Here is a 19,604-nt window from a genome sequence, read left to right as displayed (position 1 = left end):
AGCAGACTCACTAGAAAAGACCCTGATGCTGGGAAAGATTGAAGGCAGGAGGAAAAGGGGATGACAAAGGATGAGATGGTTGGATGGCATCAGAGACCCAATGGCCATGAGTGTGAACAAGCGCTGGGAGATAGTGAAGGACAGGGAAGCCTGGAGTGCTGCAGTCCGTGGGCTTGCAAAGAGTTGGACATGATTGAGTGACTGAACAGCAACAAGGAGTTTTTAAACTACATACTCGCCTTTTGGTTGTTTTGGAGGGGGAGTTGTTTTGGAGAGGTGGTGTTTTTGTTTTGTTTTTGTAAAGGACAAACTATATTTAGTTTCTTCTCAGGAATTCCCTGGTGGTTCAGTGGTTAGGACTTCAGGCTATCACTGCTGAGGGCCCAGATTTAATCCCCAGTAGGGGAACTAAGATCCCACAAGCTTCCTGGTTCAACCTGAAAAAAAAAAAAAAAGTTTCTTCTTTTTGCTGTCTGCTGGTAACTCCCCTTTAGGAAAGTGATCTCAGATGCTCCCTGGGCTAACCCACATGCCTCATAATAAAGTGAAAAGAGCATGTATAGTCAAAGGGTGTGCATCTCAGGTCTGGCCTCTGGCTCTGTTCCTTCGGTGCCCCAGGGTCGGGCTGTTTCCTGGGATGTGAGGCTGTGAGATGGGGAGAGTGTCGCTGCTCAGTGTGGAAGAGCTGCTCTCTCCCTCACATCACCCACCCCACACCCTGCACACGCACACACGTGTACACGCATACACATAAACGTGCAGACACATAAGCACACACGTGCACCTGCTGACATACCCCAAACGTGTGAAAGGCAAGCACAACTTGGCTGACCCACACCCGAAGTGGAAAAGGAAACAGAATTTCACTGAGTCATGCTAAAACATGCATTTGACTAAAGCAAATGGCCCATTAAATTGAGCTCATCCAATCAGTAAGACCAACCTTGAACCCCATCTGGTTTGGCCATCTCTCCAAAACTTTTTTTTTTTTTTCCCCTAAATGAGCATGTGGTGATTTTGCGGTTTCCTTTTCCAGTATTCTTTTTCAACTTTTTAATTGTTTGATCTTGAATATACATTTTTCAAAGTGGTTAATAGTTGATATCTGAAGGATATCAAATCAATTTGGTCATAAACAAGGAAGCCCTGTATGTGTTTTTCATTTACACATTCGAGACAAGTTTTAGCACTTCTCTTATGGCTCAGCCAGTAACGAATCTGCCTGCCGTGCAGGAAGTCTGGGTTCAATCCCTGGGTCGGGAGGATCCCCTGGAGAAGGGAATGGCAACCCACTCCAGAAGTCTTGCCTGGGAAGTCGCACGGACAGTGGAGCCTGGTGGGCTGTATAGTTCATGGAATCAAAAGAGTCGAACACAACTAGCAACTGAACCGCCACCACCAGACAAGTTTCAAACTAATAAAGTGAATTTTAAACCTGGTATAATGAAGATGATGGGCCTTCTTGATAGAAATTGTGTTTTCTGGCCCTGTAAGCCCTACAGTCCCCAAACTGGGCCTGTCTCCAACTCTCCCTGAGTTGTGTTTAGACAGAGATTATTTAAAACAGAGCTTCCAATCGCCTCTTTCCTGGAGAGGGTCAAACACGGATTGCTGCTTATCAGCCCCGTAAAAACATCAAGTGCGGCTCATGTGTCTTGGGGGCCCATGCGCTGCAGCTCAGCAGCGCCTGCGTTCCTTAGGGACTTTCATGCCCAAATGTGATAAATCTCAGAGAGTTAAAAGAGGAGAAGGCACAAAGGAGGCAGTTCATGTGAAGAGCCCTGCGTTTAGAGCTTTAAATTTGGACCGTGAATTTTGAAATGGAATAAATTTTTGTGTCCCCGGGCAAGACCCTCATCTGTAACTGTCCTGCGTTTCTACCTCCCACTGTCCTGTTGGGGTGACATTCCACTGAGCAGACTGCAAGACCCGCTCTTTATAAACAGTTAGCCCTTGCTTGTGTGCAAGTTTTTTGTTCCTTCCACTAACCTCACCTGTTCATCCCTCTAGGCCCGCTGCACACACTTGCTCTACTAGGAAGACATCCCTAATTGTTTCAGGCAAAAGGAAGGAACACAGGTCCTCAAAGTACCTAAACTGTGATCATAACCGATACCACACTGATGCTTGCAGTCAGGTTGTGTCAGTTAACTTTTGCCAAATTTGTACCGCAATACAAACCAGCCCAAAACTCAACAGCTTAAAACCACAAGCACACATTCTCACACATGAGGGAGATAGCTAGGCTACACACAGGGGACAGATGGGATGGCTGTATGCCAAGTGTGTTTCATCTTTCTCCTGGGACCAGGGCACATTTTTTTTTTGTTTATCACAGTGGTGTAAGGGACGAGGGCATGTGAAAACATACAGTCCTCTTAAGGCCTATGTTGGGCACTGGCACACTGTCGTTTCTGCCCACATTGTTGGGCATTCACTAAGTCATGTCCAACTCTTTTCAATGCCATGGACTGTAGCACGCCAGGCTCCTTTCTCTTCCACTATCTCCCTGAGTTTGCTCAAACTCACGTTCACTGAGCCAGTGATGGTATCTAACCATCTCATCCTCTGCAGCCCCCTTCTCCTTCAGCCCTCAATCTTTCCCAGCATCGGGGTCTTTTCCAATGAGTGAGCTCTTTGCATCCAGGGGCCAAAGTATTGGAGCTTCAGTTTCAGCATCAGTTCTTCCAATGAATATTCAGAGTTGATTTCCTTTAGGATTGACTGGTTTGGGCTGAGCGCCAAGGAATTGATGCTTTTGGATTTTGGTGCTGGAGAAGACTCTTGAGAGTCCTTTGGACTGCAAGGAGCTCAGACCAGTCAGTCTGCCCACGTGCCACTGGCCAAATCTAAAATCACTGGGAAGTACACCCCCCTGCACTGAGGCCACAGCAAGAACTGGATCCAGGGACAAGTGAACAATAGGAGCTAACCATTCCATTTTTCAAGCAGGTTCGTCGGTCCTATTAAATCAGAAGCCCCTCATGGGTAGGGGAGCAGAAACCACGCCTGCTTCACTGTCACTAGCCCCTGTGCCTGGGGCTCGAAGCTAGTTGCTATTCACTGATGTCTCTTGAGGTCCAACAGACCTTCCCAATCTTTTTCCTTTGTAGCAAAGGTTGGCAAAATAGGACTACAGGCCAAATCTGGCCTGGTTTTTGTGTCAATAGAGCACTAAACATATAAATGTTTGGGGGAAAAAAGTAAAAGAATAATAATTTTAATGCCCCATGAAAATGATATGAAATTAAAATGCCAGTGCCCATAAATAAGGCTTTATTGGAACACAGCCACACCCAGGCCTCTGTGCCTTGTCTGTGGACACTTTAGAGCAAAACAACATAGCTGGAGGAGTTCTCATGGAGACTATATGTCCCCCAAAGCCTAACCATTTACTCTCTTGCTTGGTACAAAAACTGTTTGCCACCCTTGCTTGATAGGATAAGTGAAAGTGAAAGTCACTCAGCCATGTCACAGTCTTTGCTACCGCTGCTCTGCCCACGGGATTCTCCAGGCAAGAATACTGGAGAGGGTTGCCATTTCCTTCTCCAGGGGATCTACCCCATCCAGGGGATCTTCCCCATCCAGGGATCAAACCGGGTCTCCAGCATTGCAGGCAGATTTTTTACCATCTGATAAAGAAACTGAGAAAACCCCTAGGAGGTGAATGTATTGCCAAAGATGACAGAGTTGTCAGCTTGATTAAGCCAAGTATTTACGTGGGGTTAATACTTTCCCCCCCTTTTCTCCTAGTAATCAGAAGCCTGCGATACCCATGTGTCACTGATCTGGAGACGTCCCCTCGCGGGCAGCACTTCATGACCCAGCGGTGCCCGGCCCAGTAAAGCCACCGTGGTGTCCGGCATGGCCCCGCTGCTCCTGGGCGCGGTGATGCTGGTGGCCCAGCTCCAGCTAGTGCCTTCCCGCCCCGCGGTGGTGCCAGGGAACGAGCCGGGCCAGCCGGAGCTGGTGCGGAAAGCGGCGACCCTCCAGGATGAGATCCCCAACGGGGCAGCCCCCAATGGCTCCGCCCAGCAGCTGCCGCAGATCATCATCATCGGTGTGCGCAAGGGCGGTACCCGCGCGCTGTTGGAGATGCTCAGCCTGCATCCAGACGTGGCGGCTGCCGAGAACGAGGTGCATTTCTTCGACTGGGAGGAGCACTACAGCCAAGGCCTGGGCTGGTACCTCAGCCAGATGCCCTTCTCCGCCCCACACCAGCTCACGGTGGAAAAGACCCCCGCGTACTTCACGTCGCCCAAAGTGCCTGAGCGCGTCCACGGCATGAACCCAGCCATCCGGCTGCTGCTTATCCTGCGGGACCCGTCGGAGCGCGTGCTATCCGACTACACCCAAGTGTTCTACAACCACGTGCAGAAGCGCAAGCCCTACCCGTCCATCGAGGAGTTCCTGGTGCGTGACGGCCGCCTCAACGTGGACTACAAGGCTCTCAATCGCAGCCTGTACCACCTGCACATGGAAAACTGGCTGCGTTTCTTCCCGCTGCGCCGCATCCACATCGTGGACGGCGACCGCCTCATCAGGGACCCCTTCCCCGAGATCCAGAAGGTGGAGCGGTTCCTGAGGCTGTCGCCGCAGATCAACGCCTCCAATTTCTACTTTAACAAAACCAAGGGGTTCTACTGCCTGAGGGACGGCGGAAGGGACCGCTGCTTACATGAGTCCAAAGGCCGGGCGCACCCCCAAGTGGACCCCAGACTCCTCAATAAACTGCACGAGTATTTTCATGAGCCAAATAAGAAATTCTTTGAGCTTGTCGGCAGAACATTTGACTGGCACTGATTTTTTTTTTTTTTTTTGGCGATAAGCTAGGCTCGGAACCTTTCCTATTGTAAGTTCTGGTGTACATTTGGGGTGGGGGAAAGAATTTTAAAAGGGCATTTAAGTATAATTTATTTGTAAGATCCATAAATTACTTCTGTACAGTATTAGATTCACAATTGCCATATATACTAGTTATATTTTTCTACTTGTTAAATCGAGGGCATTTTGTATTGTTTTTCATGGTTGTTAACATGTGTAATATGTCTCTATATGAAGGAACTAAAATATTTAACTGCAAAAAAAAAATGAAATTCTAGAGATGCAGTCTTTTTTGAATATAGTTAACTTGCCCCCAACTCCAAATAGCTGTGTGTGTTCATTCATCGCATATATTTCTTTGTTACTCTTTAAAAAAAAAAATGTTTTTCATAGTTATTACCTTCCTCTCCCCTTCTCTCCTTTCTTCATTGTCTTTTTAAAGTTTTAATGTCTCCCTGAGGTCATCAGATTTATTTTTTACTTGCATTGTGAGATTTCTCTTCATTGAGATGCCCGTTTTTCTTGGAGGGGACAGTTTCACCCATTTCCAGCTTTAGCAGGTCCCTGAGTGTGGATTCTAACTCCACGTAAACTCCAAGAGGACAAAGCAATTAAGCTGGAGAAGTTAGTTGCTAACCAGCGAGAGACTTGCTTCAAAGAGTGCTTACACTTCCTTCTGATTGCAGCAATAGATGAAACAACAATAAAGGAAATTAAACCTGGCTTTCAGAATGATCTTGGGGCTGTGTACTTTGCCCCAGGTGGCAGTGGGTCTCCAGAAAGTCACTTAGAATAGAAAAGAGGAATTGCAGAATCTATGCATGTCCCCATCTGTGAAAGGCTGACTAAAGGGAAAACCGTTTGCTTGGGCTGGGAGTCTGATAATCTATTTCCTGAAAGATCAATACGCACTTATAGACATATATTCCATATGCTTTGAGATCTGGGTGTGTACATGTTTAAACATCAGCTCCAAATTTGGAGTCCTGAATGTGAAAGGAAATTTAAATTCCCAAGGGTTGAAACTGAAAAGAGAAAGACGTTCAAAGCAGCGGCGGATATAGGTTTGGAACCCCTTGCACCTGCCTCAGAGATGAGGAGCCCAACTTCAGTTTCACTTCTGCCCTGAACAACTGGGTTGTTAGCAATGATCAGATAAGCCCCTCTGAGCCTCAGTTTTCTCATGCATTCTTCGTTCAGTCAGCCTCATACAGAGTTAAATAAATCAGACTCTTTTTTCTTATTATGAATACAAATATGTTCGTTACAGTAAAACAAAAAAATACAAGGACACAAATGCGTCTCCTGACATAGTTCTCACTTAAGGCAGAGGAGTGAAATAGACATTTTGCAGAGGAACTCTTTGAGATTTCCCTCAAGCAACCCCAGGAAGGAGGAATTATTATGGCAAGTTCAAAGTGGAAGAAACAAGCACAGTGAAGATAAGGAACTCGCCCAAGTTCACGTTGACTATAAAACAGAGCTCAGAGTCCACTTACAGTCAAAGCCCAAGGGTTTGTGTGTATTTTTGTTTTTTTTCTATACCCATTTTTTCCCTAAAAGCAAATGGAAAGACCTAGAGACAGTTCTTCCTGACATATTCCTTTTTTGGTGCCAAATGTCTTCCATCCCAAGAGGTGAGCCTGAGCCAGAGGGAAGAGCAAGAAGGAGCCTGAGGTTTTCTCAGGCGTGCTATCAAGGAAGTGAGTCACCTTAGTTATGCTTCAGCAGCTTCAGTCTGGCTTGACCTTAGCATGGCCTGCACCCCACCCTGGGCCCTGCACAGGCAACAAAAAATGCCTTCTCTGCACCTTCATTAAGTGAAATTGAAGTCGCTCAGTCGTGTCCGACTCTTTGTGAACCCATCTCTACCAGGCTCCTCCATCCATGGGATTTTCCAGGCAAAAATACTGGAGTGGGTTGCCATTTCTTTCTCCAGGAAATCTTCTCAAAACAGGGATTGAACCTGGGTCTCCCGCATTGTAGGAAAATCCTTTACCATCTGAGCCACCAGGGAAGTCAAGGTTGTCATTAAAAAAAAAAAAAAAAAAACAGCTCCCCAAAGGGTGTGGCAGCAATAGACTGGGCTTCCTGTTGACATGGAACTTTGCCATCTGCAGAGTGTTTCCCCCTGTAGTGCATCACTGGATCTTACTTCTATTATGAGTGAGTGAAGTCGCTCAGTCGTGTCCGAATCTTTGTGACCCCATGGATTGTAGCCTACCAGGCTCCTTTGTCCATGGGATTTTCCAGGCAATAGTCCTGGAGTGGATTGCCATTTCCTTCTCCAGGGAATCTTTCCAACCCAGGGATCAAACCCAGGTCTCCTGCATTGTAGACAGACACTTTACCATCTGAGCCACCAGGGAAGACACTGTAATAGGTGAAGGCTGAAAAAATGAGAGACAAAGGTGAAATCAAGTTATCAAGGTTGCCCAGGAATTGGGTGACTAAGTAGAAACCCTGGTATGTGTTTTCTGACTCCAAAGAGGATGCTTTTTGCAAAATACCTAAGCATGCCAGCACCCTCAGGATGGTGTACTTGAAACTTTCCCTGTTGGGGCAAGAAGGTGGTGGGTAGGGATGAAGGAGGGAAGGACCAAGCACTGGAGACATGGTCTACCTTTCGTGGCTGACACAGCTGATCTAGGGGATGACTGAATTTAAGATGATCAATGGGTATATGTTCAATAATTGTTGGTTTGGAGGTATGCTTGTGTGCTCAGTTACCTCTGACTCTTTGCAACCTCATGGACTACAGCCTGCCAGGCTCCTCTCTGCATGGGATTTTTCCAGGCAAGAATACTGGAACAGGTTGCCATTTTCTGCTCCAGGGGATCTTCCCAACCCAGGGATCGAACCCATATCTCTGGCATCTCCTGAACTGGCAGGTGGATTCTTCCCCACTGAGCCACCTGGGAAGCCCAATGGGGGTGTTGTTGACTAAAAATGCTGTCACGGAGGTCTACCATAGGCAAGGGTCAGGGGCCCTAGTAGCTATTACTATTCATCTGTTTTTGGTACCTCCTGAGCTAGCCATTTGGAAGGGATAAGCAGTATGAGGCCACTGCTCCAGACCTGTTCAAGGCCCTTAGCTCTCAACTGAGCATGGTCAGATTCAGAGGGGTCCTGCCCAGGGTGGGCCTACTCAGAGGCCCAAATGCAACAACTCAGGAGTCAGATGGACACCTGATCCGTCTCCAAATGCCTCATCAGTTCAGTTCAGTTCAGTCACTCAGTTGTGTCCAACTCTGCGAACCCATGAATTGCAGCACGCCAGGCCTCCCTGTCCATCACCAACTCTCGGAATTCACCCAAACTCATGTCCATCGAGTCAGTGGTGCCATCCAGCCATCTCATCCTCTGTAGTCCCCTTCTCCTCCTGTCCCCAATCCCTCCCAGCATCAGAGTCTTTTCCAATGAGTCAACTCTTCCCATGAAGTGGGCAAAGTATTGGAGTTTCAGCTTTAGCATCATTCCTTCTAAAGAATACCCAGGACTGGTCTCCTTTAGGATGGACTGGTTGGATCTCCTTGCAGTCCAAGGGACTCTCAAGAGTCTTCTCCAACACCACACTTCAAAAGCATCAATTCTTCGGCGCTCAGCTTTCTTCACAGTCCAACTCTCACATCCATACTTGATTACTGGAAAAACCATAGCCTTGACTAGACAGACCCTTGTTGGCACAGTAATGTCTCTGCTTTTGAATATGCTATCTAGGTTGGTCATAACTTTCCTTCCAAGGAGTAAGCATCTTTTAATTTCATAACTGCAATCACCATCTGTAGTGATTTTAGAGCCCCCTCAAAACAAAGTCTGACACTGTTTCTACTGTTTCCCCATTTATTTCCCATGAAGTGATGGGACCAGATGCCATGATCTTCGTTTTCTGAATGTTGAACTTTAAGCCAACTTTTTCACTCTCCTCTTTCACTTTCATCAAGAGGCTTTTTAGTTCCTCTTCACTTTCTGCCGTAAGAGTGGTGTCATCTGCATATCTGAAGTCTATTAACAGAGAAAAGCCTAGGGAGTGAGGTTGCTGCCTGGATTGGTCTAGGCTCAAGGCCAGCCTGGGTAATGACCTCCTCGCAGGGCGAAAGAGAACAGCTGAGCAGAGCCTCAGCTATTGTGTTTGGGACATTTGGAATATTCACTTCACTTGATGCTTCTGAGGCATCAGAGAGCCCCCTCCCATCCTCCAGGAATCAGATAGTGCTGAAACCCTGATAACACAATTTTGATTATCAGCTCACAGCCTGGAAATTTGCTGTTTTAGCAAAACTGCTGGTGCACCTCTGAGCAGAGTGCCTTGCTCTTTCTATCTTGGGAGACAGTACACAGCAGAAAGGAGATGTGGGGCAGAAGAGGCCAGCATTCAGAGTGCCTGCTACCTGCAGCGGTAGAGTCAGAGATCACTGCTGAGAGTTTGAGTATTCATTACAATTGTGTTTTTCTTTTGAGACCCTACTATGTGCTTAGCATGGCACTAAGCTCTCAGGAGAATGAAAATGTCATTAACTGTTCTGTGTTTAAAATATAAACAACAAAACATAGAAGTGCTAGGAAGGCTATTCTGTGTTTAAATTTTAAAAAAAAGAAAAGGCAAGGAAAGCAGGCAGCTTAAACTGTGTACAGATTAGCCAGTGTAGTGTGCTTAGGGCCTTCAATATGAATTCAAGAACATCCCTGAGAGAAGTCAGTTAGCCCCAGGATAGAGTGGACTAACTGAGGCATAAGACATGGACCTACCCCCACTGTTTTAAAAGAAAATAAAGGAGCTTCCCTGGTGGTCCAGCGGTTAAGTCTCTGCATTCCCAATGCAGGTGGCCCAAGTTGGTCCCTGGTCGAGTAACTGGATCCAACAGACCATAATTAAGAGGTTGCATGCTGCAATCAGGAATTTGCCTTCCTCAGCCGGGGGTTCACGTGATGTGACTGGGGATCCCACATGCCACAACTGGGACCTGGGGCAACCAGATAAATAAATATACCCATTTTTAAATGATAATAATAAAGAGAGGAATACTACTCTGGCTATGAGAATGGTGGTCCCAGAGATGGGGAGTGTTGGCATCGAGGATCCTATAAAGTGAGGGATGACAGAGGTATCATTTAGCCACACCATTGCTCAGAGTAGGAAGAGATGGGAAGGGTGGTGTGGCAAAGCTGTGACCCAGATCGCTTATCCCGTGGGCCACGGGACCCTGTCCTTACCACAGGAAGGCTTCTTGGAGGAATTGCCATAGAGCCGGAGCACAGGAGGCAATGGAGGTAACCAGAGCAGGGCGTTCTGGACAAGAGCAGGTTAAGGAATCAAGGCAGTGGGGGTGTGGAGATGGAGGACGTAGAGACGCAAGCAGGAGAAGGTCTCCTGGGCGTGGGAGTGGGTTCCGCACACTAGGAGCTCACTCTGTGGCCTTGACATCTGCTTCCCAAGTGGCGGAAGCTTGCTTAGTAGGCATTCATGCGTCTCTCTCTCTCCTGTGCAGGTGTATATCTGTCATATAAAAATAACTACCATTTTTGCATACGTGCTATGTGCTTGGTATTTTAAATATGTTGTTTTTAACCCATGTGGTAATTCTGAGAAGTAGGAAATGACATAGCCCTAATTTTACAGGGGAGGAAACTCAGACGCTGAAGGGCTTGACCACGTTGCCAGAGCCACTGATGGCTGTAACTGGAATTTAGGGTCTAGTGTCCACTCCCTGCTACTAAAAGTCTATGCAATTGTGAGTCAGCAGAGGAAAAAGTAAAGCATATGCCTCAGGCTCCTCTGCCCATGGGCTATTCCAGGCAATACTGGAGTGGGTGGCCATTTCCTTCCCCAGGGGATCTTCCTGACCCAGGGATTGAACCAGGTCTCCTGCATTGACAGGTGGATTCTTTACCACTGAGTCACCAGAGAAGCTCTTAGAAACATAAGAGGCATCCAGAATCTCAGGAGGCACTCTCTAGTGCTGTTGGAGCCTCTTCAAGCCAGCAGTGGCTGGATCCTGATACAAAAGGGACGTGATAAAGCGGGTTCCTTACAGGTAGACGTTCGTTTAGAAAGTCTGAGCTTGAGCTAAAGACCAGAGCAGCACAAAGGCGCTCTCCAAATGGCAAGCAAGGGATGAAGACCAAGATGCTGAGATGCTTGACTGAGGCGTTTAACTGAAATATTTTGGTGGAAGGAATGACCCTGACTCTTCCGTTCACCCGGAAATCAAGATCCTCACTCCACTTTCCTCAAATTTCCAAGTCAGGCGACCTGAGAGAAAGCAAGGAGAGCTAGGAGACCTGCATCAATCTGAATCCCCATCCCACTAGTTATTAGGTTCAAATTCCCAGAAACCCAATTTTTTTGTTTCTGAATATAAATGGACTGACATTTACTTAACTCTATTTTGGGGAGAATTCAGTGAGATACAGTAAAAACTGTTAACTTTGTGGGTATGTGGTTTAGTGGTTAAAAGCATCGAGACCTCTGGGAAGTAGATCAAGACTGGTTTTGAAACAGCAGGCACCAAGGCCTTGGTTTCCCATCATTTCCCAGCTTCAGGACCATGGCCTTGGCAGTTGGTGTCCAGTCTGGACTCCATTCACCAGAAAAATACTCTGATTCCCCATCGCCCGTTCCCCACCCCCATCTGGTGGCTAAAAGCTCAACCTGTGTACTATGTTCTGGGCATTTCTCTTAATTGTCGGTTTCTGTCTTCCCTGGAGGTGCCTGGGAAGTAATGCCCACCCTTCTTCTCTACTCTCCATGGGGTTGCCTGTGACTAACGATTGACTGATGTGGCATGAGGCATAGGATCGTGGGGAGGCATCCCAGCCTCCTGGTCTCTGGGCAGGACAACCTCTATGGTACAACTCACGTTCCAGAATTTGTGGGATCAAGTGAAAGCTAGACTTCTCCTGAGGGCTTCTCAGGTGGCAGTAGTGGTAAAGACATGCCTGTCAATGCAGGAGATGCAAGAGACATGGGTTCAATCCTTGGGCCCGGAAGATCCTGCTGGAGGAGGGCATGGCAACCCACTCGAGTATTCTTGCCTGGGGAATCCCATGGACAGAGGAGCCTGGAGGGCTATGGTCCATAGGGTTGTGCAGAGTCAGATACGACTGAAACGACAGCACACACGCATGCACGCAGACTTCTCCTGAAGCCACACTTCTGCCTCGTTTTTTCTCCTGTTTCATTGTGCGTCCCTGGTTATCTATTTCTTCCACATCCCATTCTTAGTAAATGACTTGCCCAAGAATATAGGCGGAGAAGGAAATGGCAACCCACTCCAGTGTTCTTGCCTGGAGAATCCCAGGGACGGAGGAGCCTGGTGGGCTGCTGTCTAGGAGGTCGTATAGGGTCGGACACAACCGAAGCGATTTAGCAGCAGCAGCAGCAGCAAGAATACAGCGATCCCCATCCTGGGCTGCGCTTCTAGAGCATCCACTCTAAGATAGTAAACTTGCATGCAGGTCTTAGTCCTTCTGTATTTCATACAAGTAATAGGACCAACCAGTAATCCAACAGGGCTATTCTAATTTTTCCTGTAAGGAATGAGACCACTTTGTTCTCTGACACACAGAAGCACTAAATACCATGATACACTTAATCATTATCAAGGAGTAGTCTCTTCTTTTGGCTTCTCAAAGCATCAACAGTGTCCATGCATTACCATCAACCTCCAGCTACATGAAAGCTTTCTGGTTCTCACCAATATGAGGGCATCACTCCATCTTACTTATGTTACAAGATATCGTATCTCTATTGTTTGGCTAGTAATTAATTTAGAGCTCCTGAATGAATGTCTTTTCCTCTTGGTTACAACACCCTCGCACTCAGCACTGTGCCTGGCACATGGTAGATAGCAAATACTTGTTTGTGGATTGAATTATAATTCTAGCCCAGATATCAATCTGATGTGAAAACCCCCTTCACCATATCCTAACTTTGTGAGCTGACATCCTAGGAACACCTTCTCTGGGCCAGGCACTGTTAGCAGTTCACAGTATACTGTTTTACTTAATCCTTTCAAAACCCGGGGGAAATAATCAATCCAAGCTCATTGTTTTCTTCTGACCATCATATCCCAAGCAAATAGAACAATGTTTGACCTAAGAGTTACAAACATTTATTAACTAAATGAATCATTCCAGCATCCGGGCTTTCTCCACTATGCCGTATGACACAACCTCTTCCCGAATATTGCACCAGTGGAGAATCCATTATTCCCTAAGGCAAGCCACTGCATCTCCAAATTGGCCACTAAAATTCATGTTTCCTCTAACTACATCTCTATTCCCCTAGGTTCCTCCAGTGGATATGAGTTCTACACCTGGTCTTATGAATAACAAATCTCATTCTACTGTTTTCATGTTGGCACGCTGGAAAAGAACACTGACCTTGGATTCTGAAGTCCTGAACTTACAGAGCTAGTCCTGAACCTAGCTTTTCACAGCAATGTGACCTTGGGCAATTTCCGTAGCTTCTCTCAAATTCTGGTGCCTCTCTGCAAAGCAAGATAAATGATGCCTTCTTCACATAGATTCTATGAGTCTTGCCTGGCTAGTGGCCAATGTACAAATGTAAGAGATCATAATTCTACAAAAACTCATCAACATTGAAAAGTAGTGTAGCTCTCATGACTGGTGTCACCCCATTTAGAGGGTAATGGAATAATACTGAGTATTAATGAAAAGCTGGGTATGTATTATCTCAGTTAATTTTCAGGTCAGCCGCTGAGGCAGACATTACTATTAACCTCATTCTATGGATGGGACATCGGAGGCAAGAGACATTAAGTAATTTCTCAAAGTCACATGACTAGTAAATAGAGCTAGATTTGTTCCTGGACTGTCTTCTTGGCTAGCATAAGGATGTAGTACTAGCTAGTACTAGTAGGGTAGCCTAGTATCTCCAGGTTACCCCAACTTTCAGTGCAGACGGGAGTCCTTTCTTTAACATACTTGCTCATGAAAAGAGCTAGAGCACAAAGAAAGCAAACATGGAGATTAGGAACTTAAGTTAAACATCAGCAAGGAGACGTAGTAGGTAGAATTCAAGAATGTCCTCCCAAGATTCCTCCTCTCTGGTGTACATGCTCTGTGTAATTTTCTTCTCTTGAATGTGAGCTGGACTTGTAAATGAGGTGAGAGATTTACCCTCTTGATTGGGTTACATTATCTGGTAAGCATAATCGCATGTGACGTTATCAGGTTTTCTGAGACTCCAAGTCAACTTAGCATACTGAGGAGGGAGAAAGATTCTCCTACTAGTTTTGAAGTCACCTGCCATGTAAGAGGCTTAGCAAGGGACTGCAGTGGTCAGCAATACTGGAAGTGTCCCTCAGCCAGCATCCAGCAAGGAAACAAAAGCCATGGTCCTACAGGTGCAAAGAACTCAAGTTTCCCAACAAGATGTCAACTTGGAAGAGGGCCCCAAGCTCCAGATGAGAACACTCTGGCTGAGAATTTGACTGCCACCAGTAAGGGCCTGGTTGGACTCCTGTCTCAAGGAAACTTAAATACCAGCTTAAATCAATATACTTCTGCTATTTCAGTTTCCATGAGACAGGAGTCCAGCAGGCCTTCACTGGGTGGCAGTCAAGGTCTCAGCCAGAGTGTTCTCATTGAGAAAATTACTTAATGTCTCTTGCCTTCGATGTCCCATCCATAGAGTGAGGTTATTAGTAATGTCTGCCTCAGAGGCTTATCTGAAAATTAACTGAGATAATACATACCCAGCTTTTCATTAATACTCAGTATTATTCCATTACCCTCTAAAAGGGGTGATACCAGTCATGAGAGCTAAAGTACTTTTCAATGTTGATGAGTTTTTGTAGAATTATGATCTCTTATATTTGTACATTGGCCGCTAGACATGCAAGACTCATAGAATCTGTGCAAGACGGGATCATTTATCCACAGTGATCAATGCAAAGAAATAGAGGAAAACAACAGAATGGGAAAGACTAGAGATCTCTTCAAGAAATACCAAAGGAACATTTCATGCAAAGATGGGCTCAATAAAGGACAGAAATGGTATGGATATAACAGAAGCAGAAGATATTAAGAAGAGGTGGCAAGAATACACAGAAGTACTGTACAAAAAAGATCTTCACGAACAAAATAATCATGATGGTGTGATCACTCACCTAGAGCCAGACATCCTGGAATGTGAAGTCAAGTGGGCCTTAGAAAGCATTACTACGAACAAAGCTAGTGGAGATGATGGACTTCCAGTTTAGCTATTTCAAATCCTGAAAGATGATGCTGTGAAAGTGCTGCACTCAATATGCCAGCAAATTTGAAAACGCAGCAGTGGCCACAGGACTGGAAAAGGTCAGTTTTCATTCCAATCCCAAAGAAACGCAATGCCAAAGAATGCTCAAACTACCACACAATTGCACTCATTGCACATGCTAGTAAAGTAATGCTCAAAATTCTCCAAGCCAGGCTTCAGCAATACGTGAACCATGAACTTCCTTATGTTCAAGCTGGTTTTAGAAAAGGCAGAGGAACCAGAGATCAAATTGCCAACATCCGCTGGATCATGGAAGAAGCAAGAGAGTTCCAGTAAAACATCTATTTCTGTTTTATTGACTATGCCAAAGCCTTTGACTGTGTGGATCACAATAAACTGTGGAAAATTCTGAGAGAGAGGGGAGTATCAGACCACCTGACCTGCCTCTTGAGAAATCTGTATGCAGGTCAGGACGCAACAGTTAGAACTGGACATGGAACAACAGACTGGTTCCAAATAGGAAAAGGAGTATGTCAAGGCTGTATGTTGTCACCGTGCTTATTTAACTTCTATGCAGAGTACATCATGAGAAACGCTGGACTGGAAGAAAAACAAGCTGGAATCATGATTGCCGGGAGAAATATCAATAACCTCAGATATGCAGATGACACGAGTCTTATGGCAGAAAGTGAAGAGGAGCTAAAAAGTCTCTTGATGAAAGTGAAAGAGGACAGTGAAAAAGTTGGCTTAAAGCTCAACATTCAGAAAATGAAGATCAGACATCCAGTCCCATCACTTCATGGGAAATAGATGGGGAAACAGTGGAAACAGTGGCAGACTTTATTTTTGGAGGCTCTAAAAATCACTGCAGATGGTGATTGCAGCCATGAAATTAAAAGACACTTACTCCTTGGAAGAAAAGTTATGACCAACCTAGACAGCATATTCAAATGCAGAGACATTACTTTGCCAACTAAGGTCCGTCTAGTCAAGGCTATGGTTTTTCCAGTAATCATGTATGGATATGAGAGTTGGTCTGTGAAGAAGGCTGAGCGCCGAAGAATTGATGCTTTTGAAGTGTGGTGTTGGAGAAGACTCTTGAGAGTCCCTTGGACTGCAAGGAGATCCAACCAGTCCATTCTGAAGGAGATCAATCCTGGGGTTTCTTTGGAAGGAATGATGCTAAAGATGAAACTCCAGTATTTTGGCCACCTCATGCGAAGAGTTGGCTCATTGGAAAAGACTGATGCTGGGAGGGACTGGGGGCAGGAGAAGAAGGCGACGACAGAGGAAGAGATGGCTGGATGGCATCATGGACTCGATGGACGCAAGTCTGAGTGAACTCCGGGAGTTGGTGATGGACAGGGAGGCCTGGCGTGCTGTGATTCATGGGGTCGCAAAGAGTCGGACACGACCTAGCGACTGAACTGAATTGAACTGAACTGAAAATCACTGCAGATGGTGATTGCTGTTATGAAATTAAAAGATACTTACTCCTTGGAAGAAAAGTTATGACCAACCTAGATATTATATTGAAAAGCAGAGTCATTACTTTGCCAACAAAGGTCTATCTAGTCAAGGCTATGGTTTTTCCAGTAGTCATGTATGAATGTGAGAGTTGGACTGTGAAGAAAGCTGAGGGCAGAAGAACTGATGCTTTTGAACTGTGGTGTTGGAGAAGACTCTTGAGAGTCCCTTGGACTGCAAGGAGATCCAACCAGTCCATTCTAAAGGAGACCAGTCCTGAGTCTTCTTTGGAAGGAATGATGCTAAAGCTGAAACTCGAGTACTTCGGCCACCTTATGCGAAGAGTTGACTCATTGGAAGAGTCATTGCAAGAGCTGACTCATCATTGACTCTGATGCTGGGAGGGATTGGGGGCAGGAGATAGGGGATGACAGAAGATGAGATGGCAGGATGTCATCACCGACTCGATGGACGTGAGTTTGAGTGAACTCCCGGAGCTGGTGATGGACGGGGAGGCCTGGCGTGCTGCGATTCGTGGGGTCGCAAAGAGTCGGACACGACTGAGAGACTGAACTGAACTGAATAATAGAAAATTCCCTGGTTTCTCAGATGGTAAGGTATCTGCCTGCAATGTATAAGATCCCTGGGTGGGGAAGATCCCCTGGGGAAAAGAATGAGTACTCACTCCATTATTCTTGCCTGGAGGATTCCATGGGCAGTGGAGCCTGGTGGGCTACAGTCCATGGATTTCAAAGAGTCAGAAGATACTGTGTAACTAACACACACACACACACACACACACACACACACACACACACACACACACTACAAAGTCTTAAATCTACTTTTTAGCCATTCTTCTCAATTTATACTCACTTTTATATACTCTCTATTGAAAACAAACAAAATGCATGACTTTTTTGCTACCCAAGGAATATATGTTCTTTGTATGAAAACTGAATCCTTTAAGTAAGATTATAAATAATCACTGCCAATATTTTGTCTTGCTTCAGATTTTTCCAACACATATCTGTGTGTATTAAAAATAAATACATATTTTTGATAACTCACTCAACAACCTGAGGGTAAACATCAGCTGATACCTATCCACTGATAAACTTGAAAGAGAACTTAGAAATAATTTAAGCTAATCTTCTTGTTTTATGGAAGAAAGGTGTGAGTTCTAGAGGAGTCAAGTCACTGTTAATGCTGAATTTATAATGGATGAGAACTCAGAACTACCCCTCAATACCTTCCACACTGTATGTTTGATGTCATATCACTTGTGTAACTCCCCTCCAGAGAGTTTGGTCCCCAGAGGAAGTCCTGTTGCTTCCTACGAAGCCACTGCCTCATGGAGTTTTGCAGGAAGCCGATAACTAGGTGACAGCAGCTGAGTAAAGTTAAAGTCTTTTTTTTTTTTAAGTTAAAGTCTTCATCTAGTAGTTGTTTTGGTGCAATGGGAAAAACAACAAAAGCTAAGTAGACTTGGTATTCTGGGCTTAACTGATGGTGCAGCGGTAAAGGAATCCACCTGCCAATGCTGGAGAAGTAGCAGATTCAGTTTCAATCCCTGGGTCGGGAAGCTACCTTGGAGTAGGAAATGGTAAGCCAATTCAGTATTCTTGCCTGGAAAATTCCGTGGACTGAGGAGCCTGGCAAGCTGCAGTCTCTGGGGCCACAAAGAGCAGGATATGACTGAATGACTGACGTGCACACACACACACACACACACACACACACACAGAAATAGCATTATAACTACCCATTGCGATGTTACAAATTACTCTAAAACTTAGAGTCATGCAACATTTATTATCTCTGGTAGTTCTGAGGGTGGGCTAGGAAATTCTGGCCAGTTCTTCTTCAGGTGTCCACCCAGTTACATTCAGATGGTGGCTAGGATTGAAGCTGCCTGAAGGCTGAGTTGCGTTGGAGATCCAAGACAGCTTTGTTAATGACATGTTTGATGCCTTTATATTTTGGGGCTCCAAAATCAGTGCAGATGGTGACTGCAGCCATGAAATTAAAAGATACTTGCTCCTTGGAAGAAAAGTTATGACCAACAGCATATTAAAAAGCAGAGACATCACTATGCTAATAAAGGTCTGTCTAGCCAAAACTATGGTTTTTCCAGTAGTCATGTATGGATGTGAGAGTTGGACTATAAAGAAAGCTGAGCGCTGACGAATTAATGCTTTTGAACTGTGGTGCTGGAGAAGACTCTTAAGAGTCCCTTGGACTGAAAGGAGATCCAACCAGTCCATCCTAAAGGAAATCAGTCCTGAATATTCATTGGAAGGACTGATGCTGAAGCTGAAACTCCAACACTTTGGCCACCTGATGGGAAGAACTGACTCATTGGAAAAGAACCTGATGCTGGGAAAGACTGAAGGCGGGAGAAGAAGGGGACGACAGAGGATGAGATGGTTGGATGGCATCACTGACTCAATGGACTTGAGTTTGAGCAAGCTCTGGGAGGTGGTAATGGACAGGGAAGCCTGGTATGCTGTAGTCCATGGAGTCACAAAGTATGGGACATGAATGGGCGACTGAACTGACTGACTGACTGACTTGATGCCTCAGTTGGAATGACTGCTCTGCCTAGGGGCTGACTGGGTCTCCCTCCCTCTGCCCTCCATGTGACCTACTTGTAAGGTGGAAACTTTTCTATGGTACCTGACTTTCCCCAGAATGAGTGTTCTAAAAGAGCAAAGCAAAAGTTGCAAGTGTTACCTAGAGAAACTATTGCTACATGGTATTGTTACAGTGGGGCCAGCCCAGACTCAGTAGGAAAGGACTATTTAAGGAGCTGAATAATAGAAGGCGTGGTTCACTGGGGGGACCTCTTTGGAGACTAGCTGCCATGCTTGGTTGTTCCTTGACAATAAAATGGACAGAACACCTACTTAATGGACTTTTGGTCATATTTAAAAGAGAGATTAATATAGGTATGAACTTTCATGAATCGTAGAATCCATTATACAAATGCAAGGTATCATTATTAAAAGTCCTCAGGCCAACTATGTAATTTCAACTATTTTGACCTAAAGCATTTGCCTATTTTCAGTCCAATCTTTTGATTGTG

General features: G+C 45.6%; 1 protein-coding gene across 1 annotated transcript; it reads left to right on the top strand.

The window, feature by feature from the left end:
- Positions 1-3,864: 3,864 nt before the first annotated feature.
- Positions 3,865-4,803, top strand: HS3ST1 (heparan sulfate-glucosamine 3-sulfotransferase 1). The gene has a single exon (XM_068975757.1). It carries the CDS (start codon positions 3,865-3,867, stop codon positions 4,801-4,803), a length of 939 nt encoding a protein of 312 aa, XP_068831858.1.
- Positions 4,804-19,604: the final 14,801 nt, after the last annotated feature.

The sequence above is a fragment of the Capricornis sumatraensis genome, chromosome 7, assembly GCF_032405125.1.
Source record: "Capricornis sumatraensis isolate serow.1 chromosome 7, serow.2, whole genome shotgun sequence".
NCBI classification, from domain to species: domain Eukaryota; kingdom Metazoa; phylum Chordata; class Mammalia; order Artiodactyla; family Bovidae; genus Capricornis; species Capricornis sumatraensis.
Note: the sequence above shows the minus strand (reverse complement) of the source record. Positions and strands in the feature narration are given on the sequence as shown.